Below are 26,416 nucleotides of genomic sequence, written 5' to 3'. Positions count from 1 at the left end.
GGGGGGAAAAAAGTAAGGCCTCTTGAAATATTAACCTTAGGGTATATTTGACTTCCTAAATGGCCTTCAGATTAATGATTGTCATCAGTAGATAAAAGCTTGTCAGATTTTGCAGAGTTGATTTCTCTTTGAGTCCTACAATCAAATTTAAATTTACTGAGGCATATAGATCTCCCATTTCATTTACTCATAAATATGCATAAAGGAGACACTGTAGTAAGTCCTGGTTTTATAGACATGCAAATAAACCCCCTTACTGTCACTGAAGTAAACTGAGAACCCTGAATACTTCTTGCTTTTGAATAATGTGAAGGGGGTTTTCCTGTTGTCTCCTTGGGTATCTGTGAGTGCAGATCTCAAAATAACTTTCTAGCTAATTGTGACTGGAGGTTTTTTGAGATTTACTTTGCTGGGGATGGTTTTGCCAAGTAAACAGAGGGTACTTACTGTATTTACTTTTATTCAAATAAAGGTGTTTTAATTAAATTTGTGGGAGACACACTAGTGGAATCGGAAAACTCTATATAGCATTATGCTCCCATTTTCCCATTATCCTTTTCTACAGCTGAGTATTTAAGGAGGAGACACTGTTTTCCTGTAAATATTTCTCTTTACTGTTGCTCCATAAAATATAGTAAAGAGAAGAAGAAAAATATTCTTACAGTTGGTTGCTAATTTTTTAATGGAGTGTCTCTGTGAAAACTGGATATTTGCTTTTGTATCTGGGCACTTATAACATTATGGAATCATTAAGGCTGGAAAAGACCTCCAGGATCATCGAGCCCAACCTTTGATCAAACACCACCATACCAAACTAAACCATATAACTAAGCACCATGTCCAGTCATTTCTTGAACACTTCAAGGGATAGTGACTCCACCATCTCCATGGGCAGCCTGTTCCAATGCCTAACCAGCATTTCAGTGAATTTTTTTTCCTGGTGTCCAACCTGGACCTCCCCTGGCACAGCTTGAGACCTCTTGTCCTGTCTCTGGTTGCCTGGGAGTAGAGGCTGACCTTCACCTGGCTACAACCTCCTCTCAGGTAGTTTGTAGAGAGCAATAAAAGTCTCCCCTAAACCTCCTTTTCTCTAGATTAAACAATACCAGCTCCCTCAGCTGCTCCTCTTAGGACTTACTCTCTAGACCCAAATCTACCATATGAAACAGTCCTAGGCATGCGTGGCAAGAGCAAGTTTACAGTGCTTTCACAAAGGCCATGTGTTCTATCATGGATATAAACTGTTAAACTATCAGGGATGTAGTTTGAAGAGGAGGGTTGCACAGGATCATTGGTTAAAAAGCTGGGAAGCTTTTTGCTTTTAGTTTGTTGTGGGTTTTTTATATTTTTGTTATTATTGTTATTTTTTATTTATTGGTGTTTTGAGAAAGAAGTGCTTCACATCCAGGAAAGTGTAAGTTCTATGCACTTAGTGTTTGTCCTGATTACCCTCACAGGAATAAATTACAGTGTGCAGGAGCTGTGTGAACACTTATTCGTGTGTTAAGGATTTTGTCTGTGGGAGGAGACTTGGCATTGAATTTCCTCACACAAAGCAAAATACACACTCGAATGTTGTGGGGCTAAGGCCTGAAACATCTAATTTTTCTGTCTGTTAAAATGTATTACTTTTGTTTACAATATGATGAGTGGAGAATCTTTTGGCACTAGTCTTGGTACAATGTACCACCTCAGAGTTAGCAGTTGTCTTTTCAGTAATCATTTCTCATTATGTTCCAAAGGCATGGAGCTGAGAGAGGGATGCCTGAGGAGATTTTAGCTGATGACAAAGTACAAGCAGATTTGTGTTTTTGTTTTCTAGCATGTTGGTTTTGTGTTCCCCCCCTCCCCGATTCAGAGTTCTGTTGTTGGAGAATGGAGTACTTGTATTTGCCATTGTACTAAAGTAGTTGTCATAATGCGAATGAATAATTGGCAATTGATTATTTTTTCCCTGTTCGTTTGTTTGGCATATTCCTACAAGAGGGAGTAATTGGTGGTCATTATATGTGACATGAACTTAGTTTTTATTTTCAACTCCCTCTTGCTTCCGCCAAGAGATTTGTTATCTCAGTAGGGATCCTTCTCATCTTGCTTTTATCAGAAAACACTGGAGAACAGAAGAGTCTATAATTGATTTTTGTATTCCTTCACGTTTTTGTGCAGAGTTTTATGGAGGCTATATTGCCACAATGGGCTTTAAAAAAAGTAGGAAATTAAAGAAGGTTACATTTTTTTTCCCATTTTCAAATTCAATTAATATAGAAGTCTATATTAAAATGCATTTTGTGAGTCAAGCAGCTATCCAAGGAAATTAAACTTCCAATACTACCATCGTCATTATGGCCTGACGGACATCATGCAAATAAAATAAAGATTGGCCAAAGGGTCCTTCTTCTTCGGTTCTGAGCCAAAAATGGTCACTCTGCTGTCCTTGCCTTGTCAGCAGGTGACCAACTATTGGCTGAGTAGTTCAGGATGGGCTTGCCAGGGCAGGTGAGCTCTGTGAAGCTCAGGCTCCACGTGAGTGTGGTGTCCATATGGTGCATATGGCGTGGTGACACAGAGCCTTGGTCACAACCACAGCCAGGTGCTGCCTCAGTCAGAAAACACTGTGCTGGGGGCAGTCAGGCTCAAGGTGAGGTGTGGGCTCAATGCCCCTGTGCCACCTCGTGCTGAGTGCCCTGAAAAGTGAGCACTGGAGTGAAACTGTGGCATCTGCCAAAGTCACAGTGCAGAAGATTGGAGATAGTACGAAATTAACAACAAGTAAGGACTTGGTTGTGAAAAATCTGAGACTGGTTGAGAAACAGTAACAACAAAGAGAATTTCTGTTTCCTCAGTGAAGACTCCATCCCTGGAGGGTACCAACATTAGAACTGGCAGCTCTGGCAGCCTTTCTGCTGCTTGTGTGCCCAGAGCAACTGACTTTTTCTTGAACCTACAAAAATGAAAGTTTCTTCAATAGAAATTTGAATTATTATTTGCTGACATGAAGTTAAGCAGGTATAAGAACATCTAGCTTCTGTAGTGTGTATTTATAGAGTATATTTTTTATACTGTACAGGTGTTTATGAAGTACACTGAGACCCTTAACTGAAAGAATGTTGTATGAATGCAAGCAATAATTACTGTCACACATGTGAAAGAATCACGTCTTCCTGCCAGTAGCCTTTCCTCAAGGGGGAATTTAATTTCTTTATCTGCAATAATTTTAATGCCACCTCTCTGGAGATTGGAATGTACAGTATTTAAAGCTCATTTAAACAAGAGGGAGACTTGCTCTGCAATCCATTAAATCCAAAGGGACATGCTTCTACCCTCTCTTTGCTTGACACTTAGCTATACATGCAGAGTATGAACCTCTCTCAAATTCTCAGGTGATTCCTGGTTTTCTCTGAATGAGAAGAAATAACCTTTGCCTCTCTGTTAAAGGCATGCCCTTTACACATTTGGTTTGTTTCAGGATGCTTTTACTTGCATTTACTTATCCCTAGTTTTGGGTTGCTGGTTTTATTTATGAAGGGTGTTCTTCAAGTGTGCAAGTACAGTAACCAGAGTTACCAGGCAGTAACTAGTGCTTAACCGACATTTGTGTGAAAGCAGATAGGCTGACAGTCACAACATCTTGAATGGGCACTATTAGTTCACATTTATGTAAAATAATATGACTTCAGGAATGTGCATCTCAGCCCTCCAAGAGACGAAAGATATGTTATCCTAAGGTACTGGTGGATGGTTGTTTAGATTTTCTGGTACTCAGTCATAGCAAATATTAAGCTCAGTAATTTAATGCCATAATTAGAATTAGTTTAGGAGGAAGAAATATTTCATTTAAACTGAGTCTGTACATCAGGAAAAGTATATTTTCTGTCAATACAGATATTTTTGGTCTCATAAGAAGATTCAGCAGTTCCACTGTGTAATGTCTTCAAAAGTATTTTAGTATGTAAACAGCAGTAGCGAGGTGAGAAGCTATTACAGCTCATTTCTGTGGTTTACCATTGGGCAAACAGTTGGCAATTATTGCACTTGGAAGAATTGAATGGAAATGCTGGTTCTTCAGTGAATTCCCTTTTTACATCAATTGTAGCATATGTCCAGGTTTTTTCCAGCAATAATGAATTTCCTGAGGTGATTTTCCTTGTGCTTTTGAATGCTGAGTGTTAACATCCGGCAGGAGAGACCTGTAGTTGACCTTTCATGCTAAATGTGAAAGGGCTGTTGTAGCCTTTAAAAGGATTTTGTGCTTCTGGGCCTCCTGGGAAGCTCCAGTTACCTTCAGATTGGATCAGCTGTTTCAGGTATGAAACATCAGTTGTGCAGAGCAACTTTTAAATATTGTTAAGAGTGGTATCTGCCTTCTATGATAAGTCAGGTCTGAAAAACATCTGTTTGTGCATGCAACACATCTGGCTTTATGGTGCATTCTGTACCTTTCCCATCTGTTTAGGAGTGAAAATCACCAATACCTGTGATTTGATTCTTTTTAAAGTACTTTTTATATTTGAAAGCATGAAAATAATATCAATGTGGGCAGTATAACTGCCCAATAGAAAATTTCTGCAGCCATTATACAAACTGCAGCCTTCAATATCACGAGGAGTTTGTAGTAGACCTTTGCATCTGGTTAATCCTGACGCTTGTGTCCAAACACACATGTAATACTTTTAGTTTCTATGGAGGGGTGCTCAAGTGTCAGCCTGTGATCTAGATTTAAGAGGTGAATCAGTATTCTGTGCATTTTTCAAAGATTAAATTTCTGATAGCCTACTTTTTTCTTTGCAGAAATATCTGATTTCTGACAATTCTCTCATCTCTTTGAGAAGGCACTATGCAGCTTCTAGGCCTGGTTGGTGAGGCAGTGCAGGTGCTGGCATGTTGCTTTGTGTTTGATCCATATTAGTAGAACTGTCCAGAAGAGAAAGGTAAAACTGGGAAATGGGAAAGTCCAGGGGGATCCTGAAAATTCTCAGGTTGTTATGCTGGTTGTGAACTGATTTGGATGCTCATGGTTCACGTGGGCTTAAAGGGAAACTGCTGCTGTTCTATGCAGGAGAACCCATTGAGGGTTACATAGACCCTTAGTGCACAGAAATACATAGAAACCACACCTGCCTGAGGAATTCCCTGCACTGCAAACTGAATTATCAAGAGAATATTATAGGGAAATATCCATGATTTGCTCCTGGTTTACACTCTGTTTGTCAGAGACAGGCTATGGAGCTCAGCAGAACTTCTCATCTGGTCACATCTAGTACAGCTTTTCTTATCTAAACCGAATAATAAACAATATCCAATTTAATTAATGGATTTATTGTACCTGATATTATATCTACTTGCTGTAATAATTACTGCCTAGTTATTGACTTAATTTCTTTATAAAAAAGGAAAGAAAATGGAATATAGTTGCAGAGTGTTACTGTGAGCTCTGGTGTATCTAAAAGCATGAAAAAAGCCAAATATTTTTTCCTTAGCAGAAAATTTTTGAACTAAAACTTAATTAGGAATGAGGTGACTAAATCAGACCTAGTTTGAAATTGTGAGTTCTAATGTTTGTAGAAAAAAATTATCTTAGCACTGATTCTGGGAACACAACAGGCAGAGACATACAAGGAAATGATGTAGGTAAAGTGAGAAGTTACATGTTCGGAGCGAGATTGTAAGAGCAGAGAAAAAAATAGAAAATATGCTGCACTAATATAATCTCACATTTGCATTGGGAACTAATCAGCATTTATATTCTCAAATTAATGCAGTCGTATCTTTTGTAATGTACTTTGTTATACTTTCTGGACTAATCAATCTGTTTGAACAGTTAAAATCATCTTGTGAATATTTTAAATTGAAAGTTTCAGTACTTACTCAAAGTCTAATTCCTCTAGATGATTTGGACAAAATAATTCCCTTTTGGAAGCATAAATAGCAATATTTTTTCTATTGTTTGAAGAAAGAATTTTGTTATTTATTAACTGAAAAATAAGAGCTACTTCTGAAGTATGTCCACTTTCAGTTTTCTAAAATACTAGAATATATTCAAATCCCTCAAGTAGGTTATTATCTGCAGCAAGGACAAAAAGATAGATGGTATTCAAAATAATTTATTCGTAAAACTGGCAGTGCAGCAGGAGTCTAATCATCAGGATATGTGTCTCTGTTTCTAACACCAATTGTATTATCCCTTATTTCTAATACAAACAATTTTCAGTTGCGAAAATTAGGGAGAACAGCCAATGTAAGATAAAAAGAATGAAATCCATGAAACTGAAGTGGTTTAGGAAAGCTGTTTCAGAGTGCTTATAGGTTATCTTCCAAATCAGTGAATCCTGGAGTGAGTATTTTATTCTGTCTCAAGAAATGAAATAATAAGTGGGAAGTATTCTGTTCAACTTGCAGTCAAGAGGGACAAAACTACAGTAAAGCAGAGGATTTTTGTATGAAAGATAAGAAATAGTAATTTTTTTCTTCCCTTGGAGCTTTTAAGTATAAGGAACAATGCCTTGAATAGCCTTCCTAAAATTTTGGAAAAGATAAACGTATTTTTATAAGTGTATAAATGCTAGAACAGTGAAATTCTCCAAACCTCCTTTACACTCTTCTCACTACTTTAAATGTGGTCAAAATAATGCTCAAATAGAACTGATATGGGAGAAAAAAAAGTGTGAAGAGCCTACAATGTGCAAATGAGAACTCAAAACCTCACCATCGCCTGATCTTATTGTTTTTCACACTTATTTACTTTTCCCTCTTACAAATGTACAAGTGAAATGTTTGGTGTAGGATATTTGAAAACAGAATTTGGTGGTGATACTTAGTCCTCCCAGAATTTACTTGGATAAAAATGACAGAGTGTGAAGTTATATTCTGGTGCTTCTTTAGCCTTGCTTTCAGCTCCAACTTGGTACTTCAGTTTGCTTCCAGCTTTTTTCTGCCCAAAGTAAAATGTTTCCTGGCCATGTGCTGCCTCTATTTCTGTCAAGTGGGGTTAGGAACTGGTGTTGAAAAGACAATATAGTGCTCTTTAGCTCCTGGAAATTCCTTTCTGCAATGAGCCGTCCTAAAAGGCCAGCTGTGCCCAACCACACAGCTGTTCCCAGAAAAATAATAGCTTAAACCTGCTTTTGTCAAGGCCAAGAATCAGATCCTGTGAATTTATGAAAGGTGAATGCTACGGTAGACTCTATGAGTGTTTTGGATAAGCAAGATTATAAATAATATAATAAAAATAATTTACTTTAGTAGGTGATAATGAACTTTACAGGTAGTTAATGCCATGTTTAGTATTATTCTTTTATGTTTGTGATCCAATCAGCCAGTGCAGTAACCAACCTAACCTACGGCAGGAAATTATACATCCCATTATTCCTTATAGTACAATAAAGCCCTTTATTGATGGCAAGCATTAGTTTTGTAGTCACACTGACAGAATTCATATCTTAGCAGAGCATCAAGGCTTTTCTTCCCTCCTCGTAATAGTTATCCCTAAAATTCTCCTGTTCTTCTGTTGTCAGACCTGGACATGTGGTATATCTGTCAGCATTAGGAAGAAGGTTCTGGGCCACAGAAATTCTCTCTCCAGTCAGATGTAACAGAAGAGGCCCAAAGTTCATAAGAAATTTGCTTTTCTTATGAGGATCTAGTGAGTTAGTTCTAATTCCAACCTACTGATTCCACGTGATGGTGGATGACACTAGAGCATTGTAAACATATCCAATTATCATATGGTTTTACATATCACTTCTGAGAGAGGTGCTCACCCGAGCGCATTTTCTGTAGTGCAGTTTCTTTTCTGAAGTGTATGTGTTATATCATCTCTAAGAAACTCACATTTTCTAAAGGGAAATTTTCAAATATTTCCTCTGAAGCTCTGCATGTTGAGCATGTATAACTCAGGTGGGCAATTAGATAATTAAAATATGTGATCTTAATGTTGAGTGTAGGCTACAACCTGAGCAAAAGGAAGTAATTGTGAAACCGAAGGTAGAAAGCTGAAGGTTGCAAGCTGGTCTATCCTTTTTCAGATGTTCTAGGCAGAAGTGAAAGTTTGAACTGCTATACTTTTCCTAGAAAACATGAAATAAATGGGCACAAGGAATTATTTCATTAGTAATGGTCCAGGATAACTCTAATGTTAGAATCTGAACTTCTTAATAAAAAGTCTCTGTTAAGACTACAAAAGACAGGAAACAATTGTATTTTAACAGACAGAAGCATTTATAGAACCCTTTATTTTTATGAAATTCTATGTGAATTTTATAACACTCTTTTTAGTATTGAAGGAAATGAAGGGTGAGCTGTCCTAGATTATGAGAAATGAAAAGAAATTCATAACTGTATCTGTGAATATTTCTGTTTCAGCTGCTGTGGAACAAAGCTCAGTTTTTCTTTAATGTTTCATGGACTTGTGATCTACTAAATGGAGAAAAAAATGAGGGCACTCTCTTCCTTGTGTGAGATGTCAGATAAAATAAAAATGAGCCTAATTTATTATGTCTTTTAAACAGATGCTCCTACATATGGGCATGTGTTTCTGTATTTGTTTACTGATACATTTTAAGAAATGATTGCCCTCTTGGTAATGGTTGCAAATAATTACTTATGAAGAAAAGTTCCCATTATGCAGGCACCTAAAATTGTTAGTCACCTCTTAAAACACTTCAGTTCCCACTTCCACCTCTGAATTCCCACCAAACCTTCTCCTTCTCCTCAGTGCCTCAGTGTCATGTAGGAACAGGCATGTCAACATTCAGGAAGGTACCATCACACAGTTCTTTTTAATTGACAACACTGAATAAATTCACATTCATTTATATCTGTGAAAAACTCACAGATTGTGCTTGTGCAGTTGAGCTTAGACAGTCTCTTCCATCTTAGATTTTGCTTTCTCAAGCTGGAAAAAGCCAATTTTTTTTTTCATTTTTCAAACTGGGAAATAGCTTGTTTTCCTTGGGGGAAAGATTTGTGAGGGAATACAAAATGCCCTTCCCAGTCCAAATAGTCTTACCGCATGCATCAAGTATTTTGCACTGGTCTGCAAGAATATTTCTAACCAGTAGTTCAGTAGGTCAGCTGAAAACATAAGGCAAAAGAAAACCAACCTAGAGCAATATCAGCACAGTTAATCTTTTGTAAACAGCTTTTGTTTGTGCAGTGATAACTTTAGAGGGTGACAGGAAAAAACAAGTTACCAAATCATAAGAGTTTTCTTACTTACTTTTCTTTCATACTTGCTTATCAAGCACTGCAGTAATTTTGAAGGACTACACATCATTAAAAGAAAAATCTTTGTGTTTTGCATACCACATATCCATAAAGTGTGCACAGGAATGAATGATAGTTTACTGAATTTAAATTAACAAAATCCAAACTTACTTTGACAAATTTAGTGGAATACTTTAACCTGTCAATGACAGTTGTTTGTCACTGTCATTTTTGCAGCACATCTGCAATATTTAGCAGTTATACAAGTGCTAAAATCCTCTGATGCTTTCCAGAAATGCCTGCATAGCAATAAACCCCTTAATATCCTCACTTACTTGGGATTTTGGACAATAAGCAAGTCTAGCATGTATTTGACAGTGTGATAAAGCTGCTATAGACTTAGCTGCCTAAATTGAGCAGCAAAAGACCAGCAAAACCGTCATGAGTTCACCTTTCCTGATGGGAGGGTTGGCTGGAGGGACGATCATGTCAGCTAAACCAGAGTTAAAAAGCAGTAGGGAGTCCACTGTGGATGGCACAATCCTGGCTTAGTTTCCATTGTTTCTGATGTGTCTCTGCAATTCAGCTGATTTCTGAAGCTGAGTTAATCACCTTAACAAGCATTCCCATATTTGAACAGAAGCATGAAGCTACTCAGGGCAAATTCCAATGCTTTTCTTTTGGGTCTGATATTTTCTAGTTGACGCTAACATATTGCACTTGTTCGTGAGCTAAACTCTTTACCTGATGTATCCTCACAAGGTATTACTTATATCAGGTTTCATATGACATTTTCCAAGGAGATACAAAAGTTGGTGATGTGTGTATTCTATGGTCGTCAAACACCAAGATGGGTGATAGTTTAAGAGCCCACCCAGGTGGGGCAGCAAGCAGTGCTATTGATTCTGTTGAAATGGTGTCAAGCTCTCCGAACAGTGTCAGAAGATGGTTATTTCCATGACTAATAAAAAAAAGCAAACCACCAGGTGTTATGATGTGGTTTACAGAGATTGTTAGAGTTATAGTAAAGTTTTCTAAAGAGTGAGTTTTATTATTGGATCAATAAACACGCTCTAACTTAAGCCATTCGGCTTCACCCAGGAGATGAAGTTTAATGATGAAAGTGTGAGAAATAAATGTGAGAAAAGAGGCTTCAATACTTTCTTTTTCAAGACAAGTTTTACGTTTCCCATAAAATTAAGGGCTCGTAATAACATGGCACAGCTGTGATCAAGTCACTGTTAATTTTGAGAGCAACCCGGTGCAATATAAACTTTGACCTTGTTCTGCATTTCACAACAAAATAAAAACTCAGACATATATTACAGAAGAATGCTGAGAGTCAGGAAAAAAGAATACAGTTCGAACAAACAGCTTTCAGTGTGAACATAGTACGAAATGTGTTCCTCCTTGTGGATACCCTAGAATGTGATTAAGGAAATATGTTTTTTTCAGTCATCCTGAAGTTGGGGCATAGAGCTTAAAGAAACATGTTCTGAATGGGCTTGTTTGCATGATTACTCTTCTAATAGACTGAGGGTTTGTGTACTATTTCATGGGCTTGCAGGTAAATGTAGACCTCTGTTTAGGTAGGTTATTTATAGGACAGAAAAAAACCAGGGATGTCAAAAGGAGGTCTGTGTATGTTCTGGATATGATAATTTTTTCTTGAAAAAAGCAGACGTGAGGTTGTGGTAGAATAAGAGAAGTTTAGGGGTGAGTGATCTATCCTCTGTGTATTTGTCTGCTCCTGTTTTTTTGCATTTGAACTGTTATGTTGTTGAGGTGGGACTGTCTTTTTGTCTTGTGGCCTTGAGCTTCTGGGGAGGTTTGCACAGCCACCCAAATTCATGAACTGGATCTTGCTCATTGTCATTCACAGATGACTGGGGAAAGGTAATTAATGGAGTTTCCCTGTTAACATTGACTATGAAAGGGAGGCGTGGAAGATGGCTATGTGGAATATTCTTCTTCCCATAGCACTGCAGAAAAAAAGTAAAAAAAGTTTTTTCCACCTAATTAATAATACTTGCCACCTAATTTGTGATACTTGTCTAACTGGTGAAGGTTGATGCAGTGGCTTTTTTCTTTTCTCTCTTTTTTTTTTTCCTCCCTCTGTGTTACAGATATACGTGGGCTGCAGGGATTTCTTGATCAGGCCTCAAGACTGGGACTTGATGTATCGTTACAAAAAGTGGACAGGAACATCAGCAGAGTGTTTTCCAACCTTTTTACTACCATGAAAACAGAAGAGCTGAACCGCTATCGGGACACCTTGCGGAGGGCTATCTTACTGCTGAGCCCACGGGGAGCCCAGACTTTTATTAATGAGGTCAGTGCACAGTTGTTTTTATCATCAATATTTCAGAAACGTGTATTATGACTTATTATGACTTATGTGATACCTTGCTGTGTTTCGCCATTTCGACAGTGCTGTTTGTTAAATGTCAGATGGGACTGTCAGATGGGTTGATGCAAATGGGGCAGCATGGGCCAGCTGGGCACTTTCAGTATAATATACAGCTCTCTGGAGTAATTATTTTTTTATCTGGTTGTCTTCTGTATCGATAATTTTTTTCCTGAATTTCAACCGCTGTTGACAAGTGACCAGAAAATCTACAATAGTCCATTAGAAATGAAATATAATGTGCTTAGAGAGATGCCTTTGTTGTGGAAGTGTCCAAATTCATATTAAAAGGACGCATTATGGATGTTTGAAAGTTAAATCAAGGAGATTTTATCAAATATGAGGTGGGAATTATATGTTTGTCTTTTTTTTCTTAGTGGTTTCTTGAAATCAATGAGGCTAATTAGGACAGGGAGGTAGCTGTTGGGCAAACTTTAATTAGTGTGCTGTGGGCTAATTTTTGGCATTAATTAGTTTTATCCAGATTTCTTAATATTAAATAATGAATTATTTTACAGTACTTTATATGTCAGAATTGAGAATGAGAGTTGAAGCCTCAGTATAAGTTGGTGTATTCATTAGCTAAGAATTTGGTAATGAAGTAGGGGGTTTAATTTTTTTTTTTAGCTAACCAGGCATAAGACTGAACCAAGAAATGAAAATGTGGGTGAGACCTGTTTCCAATTATCAGTTTAGCTGCATCAAAGCCTGCTAAATTAAAAAAAAAGTCAACTCAAATTAGCTTATTAAGGTTTTTTACCATAATGGCATTAGTAAATTATCCACGTTTTATGTTCATCAGTGATTTTTAAATTAATAAGTTAAATTTTATCAGAAATAAATGAGGCAAATAGTTAGCTTGGAAAATACTAAGCACAGGGATAAACTCTACTAGTGTTTGTGCATACACAGGGATTTCCAGTAGAAGAATGAGGGAGCAGATGCTCTCAAAGTGTAGTGAGCTCTACACAGCTCAGTCAGTTATATTTGCTTCGTAGCAGACCTCCAGCAGAAATACACATTGCTTAGCTTTCCAGTGAGTCCTAACAAAGTATCCAAGCCAGGTATGAAAAAGAAACAAACACGTGTGTTTTATTCAGACTCAAACTGGGTGGAAAGTGTGTCCCCCTTCAGTGCTCAAGGCTCCAGATTTATTTATTAAGAGTTAGATGAGTGCACTGTCAGGACCCTGAGGTGTCTGGAGTGTAAAGGCTTGTGTATTAAACTGCTTTACTACTCACTTCACCTTAAAGCACTGTGTATTATAGGCATTAAGACTAATGACCCTGATATATTTCCAACTCCCTGCAGGAGTTTAACAGTGGGCAGAAATGAAAAGTAATTTATTTGGCAATCTTCCTATATTGAATCTTGATTGATTCAGAAAAGCTTTATAAAAGAAAATTTAAATCTTAGAAAGGAACTCTCAAAAGGCTTGAGATGTGAGGTGCACGGTGTAGGGGAGAATCTTTCTCTGGCAGAGGCTGGGCTTACATTTTGTGGAGTTAGCAAATAACTGCAATTTTTCAAGATCTCAGTCAATAAGTGGAACTAATTATCTGCAGCACATTTTCAGGGAGTCTAGAACAACAGCTTTCAGCTTAAATGAAATATGCATTTGTATGTAATTTACAGAAATGCATCACTCACTCTGTGTGGCAGTAAGTGCCTTTGAAGGGTTTACTTATTTCTACAGTAACTATTTCGTGTTGTAGATAACATACAGCTTTATACTAGTAGTATTGTTACCAATCTGGCTCTGCACCTTGAAAATTGTTTGAGATTCTGAAACAATTTTTCTCTTCAGTTTTGGGGGGAAAATTAGCTCTGCAAAAAGAATCTAAGTAGTAGCATCAGAAAAAAATGCAAAGATATAATTTTTATATTTTGCACATTTTTTTTTTTAGTTTAACTCAAGTTAGAAATAAAAGCTGAAAAACAAAGAGAAGAAATTGGATTTAACGCTTTGTTTCCACAAACTTGTGGAAATGAAAAATTTCATGTGAAAAAGAGGTTCCTTATTAAGTTTTTCAGTTTTGCTGAGTTGATATTTTGTAGTAGGGGAAAAATGTCTGAAAAGCTTCAACTACATTTTTAAGGTGTATTGGCTAATAGCATTTCTTTATAAAAAGCAGGTATTGCACACAGACCCTCCAGTGGAATGCAGAACAAAAATAAGAACAGTGTATTCATTGACTATGAACCCTGATATGAACAGTTTTAACAAATTTTTCTTAGCACAAGTCACAGACATCAGCCATTGGAAGCTGGTACAAGATTTATTTTGCCTGGTTTGATATTGCAAGTGATACATTTTTCCTGCTAAAAAAATATGGATCCAGTTTTCAGCCTCACTTATCATTTCTTGGGTGGGCCAGAGAGATCTCATCTGACTTTGGACACACAAAGTTAGGAGATTCTGCCATATCATACGTGAAGAAGCTTTGAACCCTAGAAGAACTCAATTTTAGGATTATTTCTTTAATTTTCATTTAACTCTCTTAATATTTCAGTGCCTGGTTCTGTCATGTGTCAAAGTTACTGCAGCAGGAGTCATTTCATACGTTTTCAAGATTTATTATTTTACTATAAAAACTGCTTTGACTGTAAGAAAAGAGAGGAAGAAAGGAAAAATATCTTTTCAATAATATAGGTATAAACACAGAATCAGCTGTCATTCAGAAAAGAAAAGGCAAATGCGTTTATAAAATGTTAACTAACCTAGATTTTGCATTGAAAAGTCACTTGGGGACTGAAGCAAACCTAATGTAAAGAGTGTCCCTCCTTAATCAGTTGAGAAAAATGTTCCATTCCCCACCTGCAAAAATCCTGGATATATTTGTCTCAATTCGTACAGATGTACATGTAGCAGCAAACACAATTTTGCAGTTTGAAGGCCATGCCATCCTCTTGCAAGGCAATATATAGAAAGAAAAGAAGAAAAGCTAACAATTCAGAAATGGGGAGATTTGTCACTTTTAGCTGTTCTGTTAATTTCTTTGGCCCTGACACAGGAATCTGAGATTCAAAAGACTCCCTCTTTGTGGCAACCAGGTTTCACCTCTCTCTTTCACTTACCAATCAATAGGTTTTTTTGGTTGCAAGTAAAGGTAAATTTGTATGGATTGCTTTTATCATTAAGGGCTGTAGAGTGAAATGAATAAATGGAAAAAAAAGTTCAAAGAGGTGACAAAAATGATAAAAGAGTGGGAGAGTATGACCTGTGAAGAGAGGTCTCAGGAACATGCTATATACAGCCAGCCTAGGGGAATACCACTGACAAATACCTGACAAGGAACATGAGAGGAGAAGAAGGAATTATTTAAGGTGATCATGGGTTGTATAACAGGAAGTAATGACCCAAAGCTAAACAGGGAGTGCTTTCTAGCAGGGAGGTCAGTCGGACAATGGGAGTGCTTGGCAAGAGGGTTCAGTGAGGCGTCATTCTTCAAGGTGTTCAAGAGTTCACTAGATAAAAACACTCTGGTAAATTAGGCTAGCAGACTTTCCTGAATTGGTTTGAAGAATGTTCTAGATGATCCAGGAGTTCTTCTGAAGACTTACCTGGAAACATTTGTTGCATGAATAAGTTTAGATGATGTACTTTTTCGACATGACATATCTGAAGAGGAAGAAAAGGTCTTGTAATTTAGTGCTTCTAAAGTTTCCTGTGGCAAGTGTGTGGTACCTGGTGGCTGTGGTTTGGTTTTTTAATTCTTCACAGAGGACATATGGTTTGTTTGGGATATGTATTTTAATGAGATTTTTCTTCATAACCATAGGTGATATCAATTCTTTATTCTTCCTTCTTTTCATTATCTATATATATAAACTTTACTTTTTAAAACCAGTAAAATAGAGGCTGTAACCCACTTGCGTGTAATTATTGACTTGTAAGGAGAAGACATTGGCTTTACAAAACCTTTAACTCAGCATTACTTGTATTTTTGGCATCGTCACTGAAGTGAAAACTGTTTCTGTTGAGGTGGATCTTTGAAAATGCTGTAGTTACTTGTGAGCCTGCCTTGCCTCTAAGCTAGTAAGCTTACTGCAGTAAGGTTCCTTGTATATATATGCATGTCCCTGCAGCAAACCAGCTGAAAGCAGAACTCTTTGCATGCCTAGGATAGTAAATAAGTTTAAAAAAAAAAAGTAATAAAGAGAGCAGATTAATTGTTTTAAAAATTAATACAAACCCCCTGTATCAATGCAGCAGAGTTATGTGGATCACTGCAATTCCAATTTGAGCTGAAGCTAAAAACTTCCAGAATAACTCTGTGTTAAACAACTGTAATTCATCTCTGCCCTGTTCATGTAGTAACCTCGGTGACCTCACTGGAGAGCAAAGACTGCTCTCTCTTTCTCTTTTACCCTAGTTCATACTAAGTGTTCTTCCTGATTCTTTAAAATAAATAGAGATATCCTGCTTTTGGTTTGGGCTTTTGGGATCATTTCACAGTGATTTCTGGCCTTCCTTCATTCCTGGTCATTGAGAATGCTGAATACCTTATTCCCAGAGCACTCTCAGTTGGCACTTGTTAGTGAACAGTGCTCCAGACTTCTCTTTTTCCCTTCTGCAGCTGGTGACATGTTATTACTTGACTGGATGAATGAATTATTTATGGCATCTTGAACAGTTTGCACCCACAAGCAATTGTATGAAATGGTTTTCTCAGAAAGCAGGGACCTTCAGTTTTCAAAATTTAACTGGAAAAAGTTCAATACTAATTTTCTGGCACTTAACATTTCATATTGGCATACGTCTCTCTCTCTTTTTTTTTATGTTGCAAACATTAAGCATATTAGTCCATATCTCTGTTTTCTCTGCAGCATATAAACATCTTGAAATATTGGTTAATAATTTTGGGAAAAAATATTATGACTCTTCTGTTTTTAGAAGGCAATTTCTATGTTGAAAGAGCTGGTAGTGATTTGTGAGTGCTGGTAACAGACCTGTAGAAATAATACATTCTTCTTTCAATGGTTCAAGTTAAATTATGCCCGCCTTATTTCTCCTAAATCCTCCTGTGGTATTCTATTTCTTCCTTAGAGCTTAAATCTTGTCTGCTATTGTTGACGTTTTCAATACGCTGAGACTCTTTGTGCTTAAAGAGAATAATAATTATAATTAAAGCCCAAGCAAACCTCATTGAACTGCTAAAACTGAAGTGAAAACAAAGCCCTCCCATTTTGGGATAAATTAGCCTTGAAGCAAGTTTCTTTCCACTGGACCAAAAAAAAAAACCCCAAAACACAAACCCTCCTACATTTTGTTTCACTGTGTTTAATCCAAGGGGTGGGATTATTTTCACAGGGATCTCAATCTATTGGATCCCTGTGTGAACATGTTTGGAATGATCAGTTACGCAGATTTGTAGACACTGTGAAGAGGGGAAAAAAATGGTGAATAAATGACTCTATGAATTGCTTACCTAGTTTCATTTAAATGGCATTCCTTTTGCTACTACTGGTATATTTAAGTGACAATTTTAACCCTTTTTTTTTTTACTCCACTAGAATGTTACATGAGACGTTAAACCTCAGTGTTGAAATGATGGGAAACATGAGGCTCTCATCCAATTCTGTGCATCTCTAACAATAGCTGATAGGAGTTTTGTGAGGCTTTGTGGGTCAGTTGAGAAAAATGGCAAGAGACACACAAAGTCCTTGTGAGTCTAGAACCTGCTTTGCTGTCAGTCTTACTAAGTCTCTCGATGCCAGTAATGATGTGTCTGGTCTGAAGGAACCAGATTTCCCAACTCATATTCTGAATCCGATGACTGGGCACATATGCATAAGGGATCATGTATGTGCAGGAATCAGGCCTTCCTCTTGCTCCAAATGCTTAATATCCAGTGTACTTTTGGGTCCTTGTTTTATTGCAGGTGTTCAGTTGCTAAAACACGATTCACTTCAAAATTTTCCTGCTGCCCACATGTAAGGATGTCGGGTCTAAAGGAAACTGTGCCAAACATCTGGGTGACAAAGTTATTAAAATATCTGAAATAAACTTTTGTCTCATGAGCTTCATTAATTTTTTTCAACTAACCAATTTTTTAGCTAATTATTTTTGGTTATTTTTTATTTGTTAATCCAGATCTCCGAAGAGATTTAACCTCAAGATGGAGGGGGGGGGGAGGCTGCATTTATGGTTTGGTGGTTTTTTTTGAAGGAACAGGAGCTATCAATGACTTGGAAACACACAAGTGTTGTATTGGGCCACAGGCAATGCACCTTCTTTAGAACTGTCTTACTCAGTGCTGGTTTTTGCAAGAGCTGAGACAGGACAAGTCTAGTGGGCACTAAAAAAACAAGGCTGCCAAAAACTAACCCCACCTCCACCTATTCCTTCATGGCTCTGTTTTCCAAATCATTTTACTTCGGGTTGTTTGGCTGACTCCTTGATTAATGTGCAATTTAAAGATAAAAATCATATGTATATGTATTTTTAAGGTAGTGAAAAGTGAGATTGAATATTCTGACATATCTGTGGTCACTAAAATACATAATGTTTCTCTGAAATGCTACAAGTCTGTAGATGACTTTATCATTCCCAGCAAGGATAATTTTCTGCAATTTAGGTATAATTTACCAGAAAGGAGAAATTAGTAATTAATTATGGATGATTAATTTTAAATATGCTCCTGCATTTGCGTTTCATCCCTATACTAGCATTTGCCTATTGTAAGGCACTGGCAGAAGCAGCACAGCTACATGAGAAAAGATGTTTCCTTACAAAAATCAGAAAAAAGTAATGGTCATAAAAAAGCTATTTACCATCTTCTGGTTTTACTTTTTCATATAAATTTAGTGACTTGTTCTGCTGACTGTTCTAGAGAAGCTTGACTTTGAAGGTTATAAAATACATACTGTAATCATTCTGTATTAAACTTTTGAACCTACAACACCAGTGTGTACACACTGTAGCTACAGGTTGATTTTTTCCATGTCTCTAAGCACAGGAATTGGCTTGGAGGACAGGACTCTGAACAACCATATCTCCCCTAAATAAACTTCTAGACCTGCTGTGCTGGATTGAGAAAACCACTGATTCATTTCGTTAGTTGTTCCAGAGGTTATAGAAGGAGGCCATTATCCTTAGAAAGGATGAGTAATTATTGCTGATAATAATTTGCACCTGCTTCAAAAATCAGCTCCTTTTCACAGAAGGGTTTTAATCACTTCCAGTAGGTGAAATAAAATTATATTTACCCAAGACTTATTTTTAGTTTCAAACTAATTTGAAAAATTACTTAAGCCTTCACTAATTACTCGTAGCACACAGGATAGTGCTGTCTGTGTATGAGATAAAAGCTTGGGTGAGATTTACCGTGGTTGGAGAAAACTAATCCCAATCAAGGTGTCCTAGGACTGGTGCTCTGTTCCTCTTAAAGTTATTTTGTGCTGGCAGGCAGCCTTGTTGATGCAGCACTGCCCGGTGTGTAGGAGACAACACTGAATTTTGTGCCTGTTTCTTCACAGTTGAAAGTTTAGAGTTCCTAAAAAAATAAAAAATAAAGGGTCAAGGGAGCTCTCTAGAAATACAAGGGAAGAAATATCTGGAAACTTTGTTCATCAAGGACAAGCAGTTAGATCCGATTCAATTCAGCTTATAACTTGAGACAGTGTGGTAACTGTGCAGGAAGATTGTCTTTTCCTCAGGCAAAGAGTGTTCTGTGTCAAAGGAATAGAGCGGTGTATCATCAGCATAAAGTGTGATGTGTCAGTTCATTTACCTTTGTACCTTGGAGGATGGCAAATACTGCAAAATTAGCAAGGGTTTGAGAGTTGTTTTGGAAAGAGAGTATAATCCTATGCTAATAATTATTTTTCCTACTGCTACTGTTAGTACTGCTGGTGCTACTGTAACTATATGCTTTCTGTACTTGAGTGGCTTGTTATGATTTTGGATGTTGTTTTACCAGGTGCTGTATTTGTGTCGCCAAAGAATTTACGGCGTTCAGGAGGTGACAGATAGAGGTATCTGGGGGCTAAAAGGGATTGATGATGAATGTTGTTCTGTGACACCAATAGTGTCATCATTCCAGGATCTTAGAAGCTAGCATTTTGAAAATAAAATAAAAAAAAGGATTTTAAGATATTTGTGGAAATGTTTTCATAAATAAGAATACATGAAAAGGGTTGAAACCAAGGCCAGAATCTTCATGATGAATTAGAGGTAACCTGAAAGATTGGAATAAAAAGTATACAGTATTGAAAGTGAAGACAGCATATCTTTGATGCGACAGGTAACAAGGGAGCTATGGAAGCAATGTGAAGCGATGGGTGAAATGATCAAAGCAAGGGTTTAGAGATCCTCTTTGTAGCAGAAGTTTTAGTGACATATGAGGAGAGCTTGAAATTCTTAAGGTCAGAAAGATGAACTTGGAAGTAATCAATATGTAATATCATCAGAGCTGGGAAAGAAATTTTGGCATTACATATGGGTAAAAAGAACTGTTTATTAGAAAGATTATGTCTGAGGAATCTGTGAGATTTTGGGCTTATCCTGGATGAGAAGCTTTGAAAGTAGTGAGAGTCAAGGATGACACTTGTGTTGTAGTCCAAATTGGCAGGTCTGATGTTCTGGCTGTTCATTTTGACTGAGAAAAAGGATTTTCTTTCCCTAAAGGGAGAGGGCTGAGAAATCTCATTATCCACATGAAGCTTGTGAGGGTATCCAGAAAGCAGGCTATCAATTTAGACTAAACAGAATATGAAAAATGTGTCACAGAGAAGTAGATCAAGACTCATCAGCATGTGAATGACCATGGATTTTTTTTTGCTAGTTTGTTCACTGGATGAAGTTAATGTAAAGAAAGAAGATTACAGAGTGAAGGGGCGTGGAACTCTCCTTGGGAACTTGGAGAATATCACAGAAAGTATCCCCAGGAGAGACTGTGCTGGAGTGTTGGAGGAGGAAACTCATGAGAGAGGCGCTGAGAAGAGGAAGTTTATCAAGAAGAAATGTGATCAACTCTATTAAAAATATCTGGCAAGTCAAACAGGAGACAGTAACAATTTTAGAGTGTGGCTAAGAAAAGTGAATGACAATAGGAATAGTTTCAGTTAAGTGAACCATGTGTTAAAGGGTCTGCAGGTAGGAGGGAGAGGAAGAATGGGGTGAAGAGACAGGCTGGCAGTGGGAGCAGCTCGTGTGGGCTGGGACTTACATCATCTCTCTGGATGGGCAATGTGTGGTCTGTCAGCTCTGCTTGTCTGCAGTTCTTACCAGGTGTGCAGTTGTTTTCTGTGCTGTTCTCCAATCATCGGGAAGCTGTGTATTCATAGACAGTAGAGATTATACTCCCCATTCTTGTTGCTGGTTGTTCTGCTATGTCCAGAATTCCTTTGTATTAATCTTATTGGGAAAGGAGACAATTTTTCAGGTTTTGGATAATTTCCTTTGCAGTGTGATGACTAAGGGAATAAAAGCAGATCTGACAGTATCCTCTGTGGGAAAGGACATACACTTTGTGTCCTAAGGACATTTTCTGATGGAGCTTTAGTTTTCAGTAATGTCTCTTTACTGGAAAAGTCTTCATGCTGGTATTTTCATAGAAGGAAATATAATCAGGTTTCTATACCCAGATTTGCTGGTTTTGTCATTGTTTTTGTTCACTGCATGTTCAGGGTTTTGTTAAGATACATTTTCGAAGCTTTTATTCAAAGATCAATTTTCAAGGTTGATTTCTTCCTGTTGAAACTGATACCTAATGATTATCCTTACAGAACATAAAATGTGGAGATAAAGGGTTATTAGTCCCTTTTTTACCAGCTGGGGCATTGAGGTTATAAAGAAAGTAGGCAATTTACTGAGTTCACCTGAAACAGGGACTGAAGTTCTAAATGTCAAACCAAGAACTTGCCCAAAAGGTCATCCTTTCATTTGACACTGCCAGGTATGTCTTTGCCACCATTGACCCCTGGTTGTTTCATTTGACAGAACTGATTGTCCTGTCACTCCAGGGATCCTTTTGTCAGACACGCAGCCTTTAACCCATACTTGCTGTGTCAAATATTAAAACTCTCTTTGAATAGTGGACATTGACTTTAGTTTCAGATAAATAATGCTGCTTGCACGTGCAATCCTACAGAGCATGTAGAGATGTTCAGGTAACTTTAAAAATCTGTATTTTATTTATTGAATTGAGTCCTTTCACTGTAATGGAGCTATAGTTTGCTATAGACCATCCACTGTGAAAGAGATCAATTTGTTTGGCACTGACCCATCCATTCAACTTGAAGCAATCAGATTTAAAAGCTTTGCACTTTATTAATGTGTGTGCAAATAGCAACTGGGTTCCAAGGACACTCTTTAGGAAAGCACCTTGAGTGATTGGTCTTGATATATAATTCATATTTTGCTTCCAGCTTTCCAAAGGAAAAATCATGTTAAAATTATTTTTAGATAATATTGAAAGGGGAAAAAACTCAAGCCTTGAAGGATGATAATGACTTTGTGTATTTAATAGAAGTATATTGACTTGAAAATATTACAACGTTCCCCAACATGTTTTCCCATAAAATTATTAAAGGGTATAGAGAATATTTTGAGATGTACATCAGCACATAAAAAACCCACCAAACAAAAACCCATTATACCATAGTGTTCATTTTCTAAACTATACTAACATTCAACCTATTTTAAAAATCAATTTCAGTTCTGAATGCATCTTGATTGAAAGTAAGAACAACCTAGCAAATAGAGCACTTCAACCAGGATACAGTTATGAATACTTAATAAAAGTACACAGTTCAGGACAGACTTATCCCTGATGGCTCCCATAACCAAGAGGCACCCTAACACTGGAAATGCCACTGTGTAAATAAGATGGTTACAGCATCCAGGGCAAATAAGCAGTGGAAGTGTCCAATTTGAAAAATCTGTGGCATGCAGAAGTGCTAAAAATAATACAAGGGAAATAAAATTGCAATAAAAGGAGGACCATAAAAATACATTAAAACTAAGGATAATTAATTACTTAATAGAGCCAATTAATAACTATTATATTTCATGCCAACCATGTTTGAGTAAAATATATATGCTTATGTATAATATATATTAGATAATGTGAAATACATATGCTTATATATAATATATATTATAAAATATAAAAATATATATGTGCTGTATGTATTTTATATATATATATACACATACCCACACATACACCTTGTGTATTATACCATGCTGTAGTGGTTTGAACCAGGTTTCCCCCTGAAGCTGAAAGTGGTAACCCCCAGGGGGTGGTGACCCTTGGGGCTTGGCCCAATCAGTGCTCCTGCAAAATATAAACATATCTCTGGAGACCGGAAAAGAAGCAGTGGTACTTGTTGTTGGAAGAAGAGGTGGCCATGTTGTGGTGAGCCACGAGGAGCTGGGGCTCCGGCCCCTTAGGGGGCTCTGCCCCCCCAGCCCCGGTTGGGGGGCTGCAGGGACTCAGAACTGAACTAAATACCTGTGTCTGAGATGCCGAAGGAGTTTTCTCCACTGCGAGTGGGTGACGAAGCAACAGAGACAGCAGCGTCCGAAGAGCAGTGGCAAAGAGCCAACTGATAAGGACCAAAAGGAGCAACACAAGCCGGTATGCAGCTAAGGCAGACACAGAGGTGTCTGAGGAGAAAGAAAAGCAGCAGCAGGACAAGAGACCCGAGCCAGCAGCAGGAAGAGAGTTTCGGAGGGTAAGAACTGGACAAACCAAAACCCCCAAACTCGCTAGAGACCCCTCTGAGAAAGAGGAGGGGGTGGTGGACTGAGTGGAGTCCTAAAGTGCAGTATGCACTACAGAGAGGAGCTAAGAAGCTCCGGCCTCCTGAGAGCTCAGTCAGGATGGCCAAAGGAATGTGTGTGGAGGGGGTGACCTTGGGCTTTCCCCCCCCTTTGCTGCAGCTTCAGAGAAGCTGGCAGCCATCTTTGAAGCAGAGCACAGAAGCTCTGTGAAGGGGCTTGATTTCCCCTGAAGATACCAGACTGTCACGAAGACCCCCGTGCTTCGTGATATGACCGTGGTGGAACGACCTTGTCTGGGGTTACGTAGTCCACGGAAAGACCCCCGTTTGAAGACGGAGGGCCGAGGGGCTTGGAGACCCCCTCGTGTGTGCTGGCAGAGAGCCAGCAACTGCTTCTGCTGCCTGGGAGAGAAGAAGAGAGCCTGCTGCCTAGAGAGAGCCTGCTGCTGACAGACTGGAAGGGGTCTTTCCTTCTTCTTCTCTCCTGGACTTTTATTTGGAGGGAGAAGAGATTGGGCCCATTGTAAATATTATTGTCATGGTAGAGATAGATATAGAGTTAAGATTGTATACAATGTATTATAGTATTTATTTATGTGTATAGTCTTTGTAATATATATTCCTTCCCCCATATTGAGTCTCGTGTTTTTGTCTGGAAAACCCATCTCACATGGGGTTGAGATGTGGGTGGGGGGCTAGGAATCAGAATTGGATTTTGGGCCTGCTCAAACCATGACACATGCCCAGGTCAGTCACTTGAGGAGGAATTTGTGTGTGTGGAAATATGAAAGAAAAAAGTTTAAATGTTTATGTTCTGTGCAGCTGGAACAGAAAAATAAAGATATTGGAGCAGAAATGAACGAAAGAGTAAAGATTGCAAGCTCTTCAGAGTTGATCTGTTTCAGCTCATTGAGAACATTCACATTTCTGATGTGCTCTACAGATATTTGCCAATAGCGTTGACATCTTTCAGTGTAAACTAGGTGAAGAACTGCATTTTTAAAAGCCTGTTGGAATTGGTTATTATTTCATGCAGGGGACTTGCAACGCTGACCAAATGGAACAGAAACAGTGTAGAAAAACTACCTCACTGAGGCTCATTGGCTCTGAGATTTCTGTGAACGATGAAGACACAAGAAGTAAAATTAAAGGTCAAAGCCTGAATACGAGTGAGCAGGGAAAAGCTATGCCAGTGCTGGCTTCCTCACAAAGCACAGAGGTCTCTTAGGGGAACGTGAGGAATGCTTCAGTGTGAGTGACAATGTCAGCCAGGTATCAGTCCCAAAAGACTACAGTTTGATGGTGACTTGTGCAGAAACTGTTGTTTGTGATTTCTAAATGAAATTTGTGGAACGTTGCAGTCACAGATGAGTGGAAGTGTCAAAACATCAACAAATGAGGCTGAAGGATCAGTTTTGCCATTTCAAGGCTCGTTGTCCTGGCATCTGAAGAGGAAAGGCCTGGTTGGATACTTGTAATTATTAGTTACTGTGAATATAAGAGGGAGTGTTGAGCTCTATAGTCTTTGAAGTAGAAAAATTTATGAGTGTGTTTGTATCAAGCTGGCTGTACTGGACAGCTTGGGTTGCTGAGAGCAGCTACCTTGTATGTCAGGAGCATAGCAGTCACATCGATGTGGCCACAACATGGTGTACATAAACTTTATCTCTGGTCTGGTTTTTGCTACTTTGAAAAATTAGATTCAGTTTTTCTAGCCAGAGAATTTATGTCTTTCTCTTGTTCTCTTTATTTCACTGCCCTTTCCAATGGTTCCCTTTGTTATAAATTTAGCTCACTCTTTGTGATAAATAAAGAGTTTTGGAGATCCTTACAGTAAATAACAGTGCTGCTGATGCTAATATGATCTACATAGGCACCTAATGAGATATGTTTGCACTGCTGCAATTGCTAATCTAAAATTAGAATTAAGAGTACATATAAATCTTTGTAGAGAGGTAATGACCCAGTTAAACAATTGCCATGTCCAGGAGTTTTGCTTATGTATTTCTTGTCACCTTGACAAAAATTTGTCAAACCCCCCCCCCCCCCAAAAAACCAAAACCACACAAACCCACAAGACCCCTTTGAACTATTGAAGCTTTCTTGTTGACTGCTGTAATTAGAAGTGAACACTTAGGTCTCATTAAGTGGTTTTACCACAGCACTAGAGCAGTGAACACTGTCAGTGGTGGTGGGCAAACAGTTAAATCAAGAGGCCACTGGGCCACCCTAGAGCATAATGGCACCCTTTATTTCCCACTCAGCTCATTGGTATTGATTTGCAAATGAATATGCCTATTTATGTTTAATATGTTTCTTGGAATCATCATTACTTCAGCAAAGTGTTCCAGCCAAGATGCAGCAGCTTTCCAAGGACTCTGGATTTCATTGTTTATCAGTGTCACTTGCTTGTGGAAGGTTAGGCAACCTAGCCACAGGGATTTGCAATGACAAAAAAACAATTGACCAAATAAAGAACAAAAAAGTGCATGCTAGAAAAGTACTTTGGTACTCAAGTTTTTAAAACAACTAAATGAAGTTTAAAGAATAAGGATGCAGCAATGTTTCAGCTGCTTTAATGAAGACAATGTCGTGTGGGAAATCATAGGATGTATGCCACTGCTTTTGCTAATGCTCATTATCTACTTGTTAATATAAGCAGTCCTAAAACTGTTGCTGATCTTCTAGATCAGGGATATAGAGCCTCTATTTGCAGTAGATGTGTAACTATATCAATATTTCTGGGACCACTTTTTCCTATCACTGCAAAAGTGTGAGGGTAAAATCCATTGATGGTCATAAGACATCAGAGAGCAAAGTAAAGAGAATGAGACAAGCTAAGGGGATGGGTATCAGTTTCTTGGGTTTGAAATGTTCTTATAATGAGTGTTTGAGAATACTTTGAAAACCTTAATGTTAACCAACAATTTCTTCAGTTATCAAGAATGACCAGTTCCCATACAGTGTGTTAATGCTGGGAGAAAAAGTAATGATTCTGAAGCATTGCCCTTCTCCTGAACCTGCCTGTTTGTTGTGTACGTTGTCCCTCAGTATTGTGTTACTCCCCCTTGGTCA

The 26,416-nt window shown here is 37.9% G+C and overlaps 1 protein-coding gene across 2 annotated transcripts in view; it reads left to right on the top strand.

Annotated features, from left to right (window-relative positions):
* GRID1 (glutamate ionotropic receptor delta type subunit 1) overlaps window positions 1-26,416 on the top strand; it is a 532,881-nt gene that overhangs the window by 269,204 nt on the left and 237,261 nt on the right. For both annotated transcript variants that reach the window (XM_027698622.1, XM_027698624.1), the window contains exon 4: window positions 11,328-11,533. In XM_027698622.1, coding sequence (XP_027554423.1) covers window positions 11,328-11,533 — 206 coding nt within the window. The remainder of the gene's footprint in view (window positions 1-11,327; window positions 11,534-26,416) is intronic.

The sequence above is a fragment of the Neopelma chrysocephalum genome, unplaced genomic scaffold (genome assembly GCF_003984885.1).
Source record: "Neopelma chrysocephalum unplaced genomic scaffold, ASM398488v2 Primary Assembly neopelma1_131, whole genome shotgun sequence".
Taxonomy (NCBI): Eukaryota; Metazoa; Chordata; class Aves; order Passeriformes; family Pipridae; genus Neopelma; species Neopelma chrysocephalum.
This window is presented reverse-complemented; position numbering and strand designations above follow the sequence as displayed.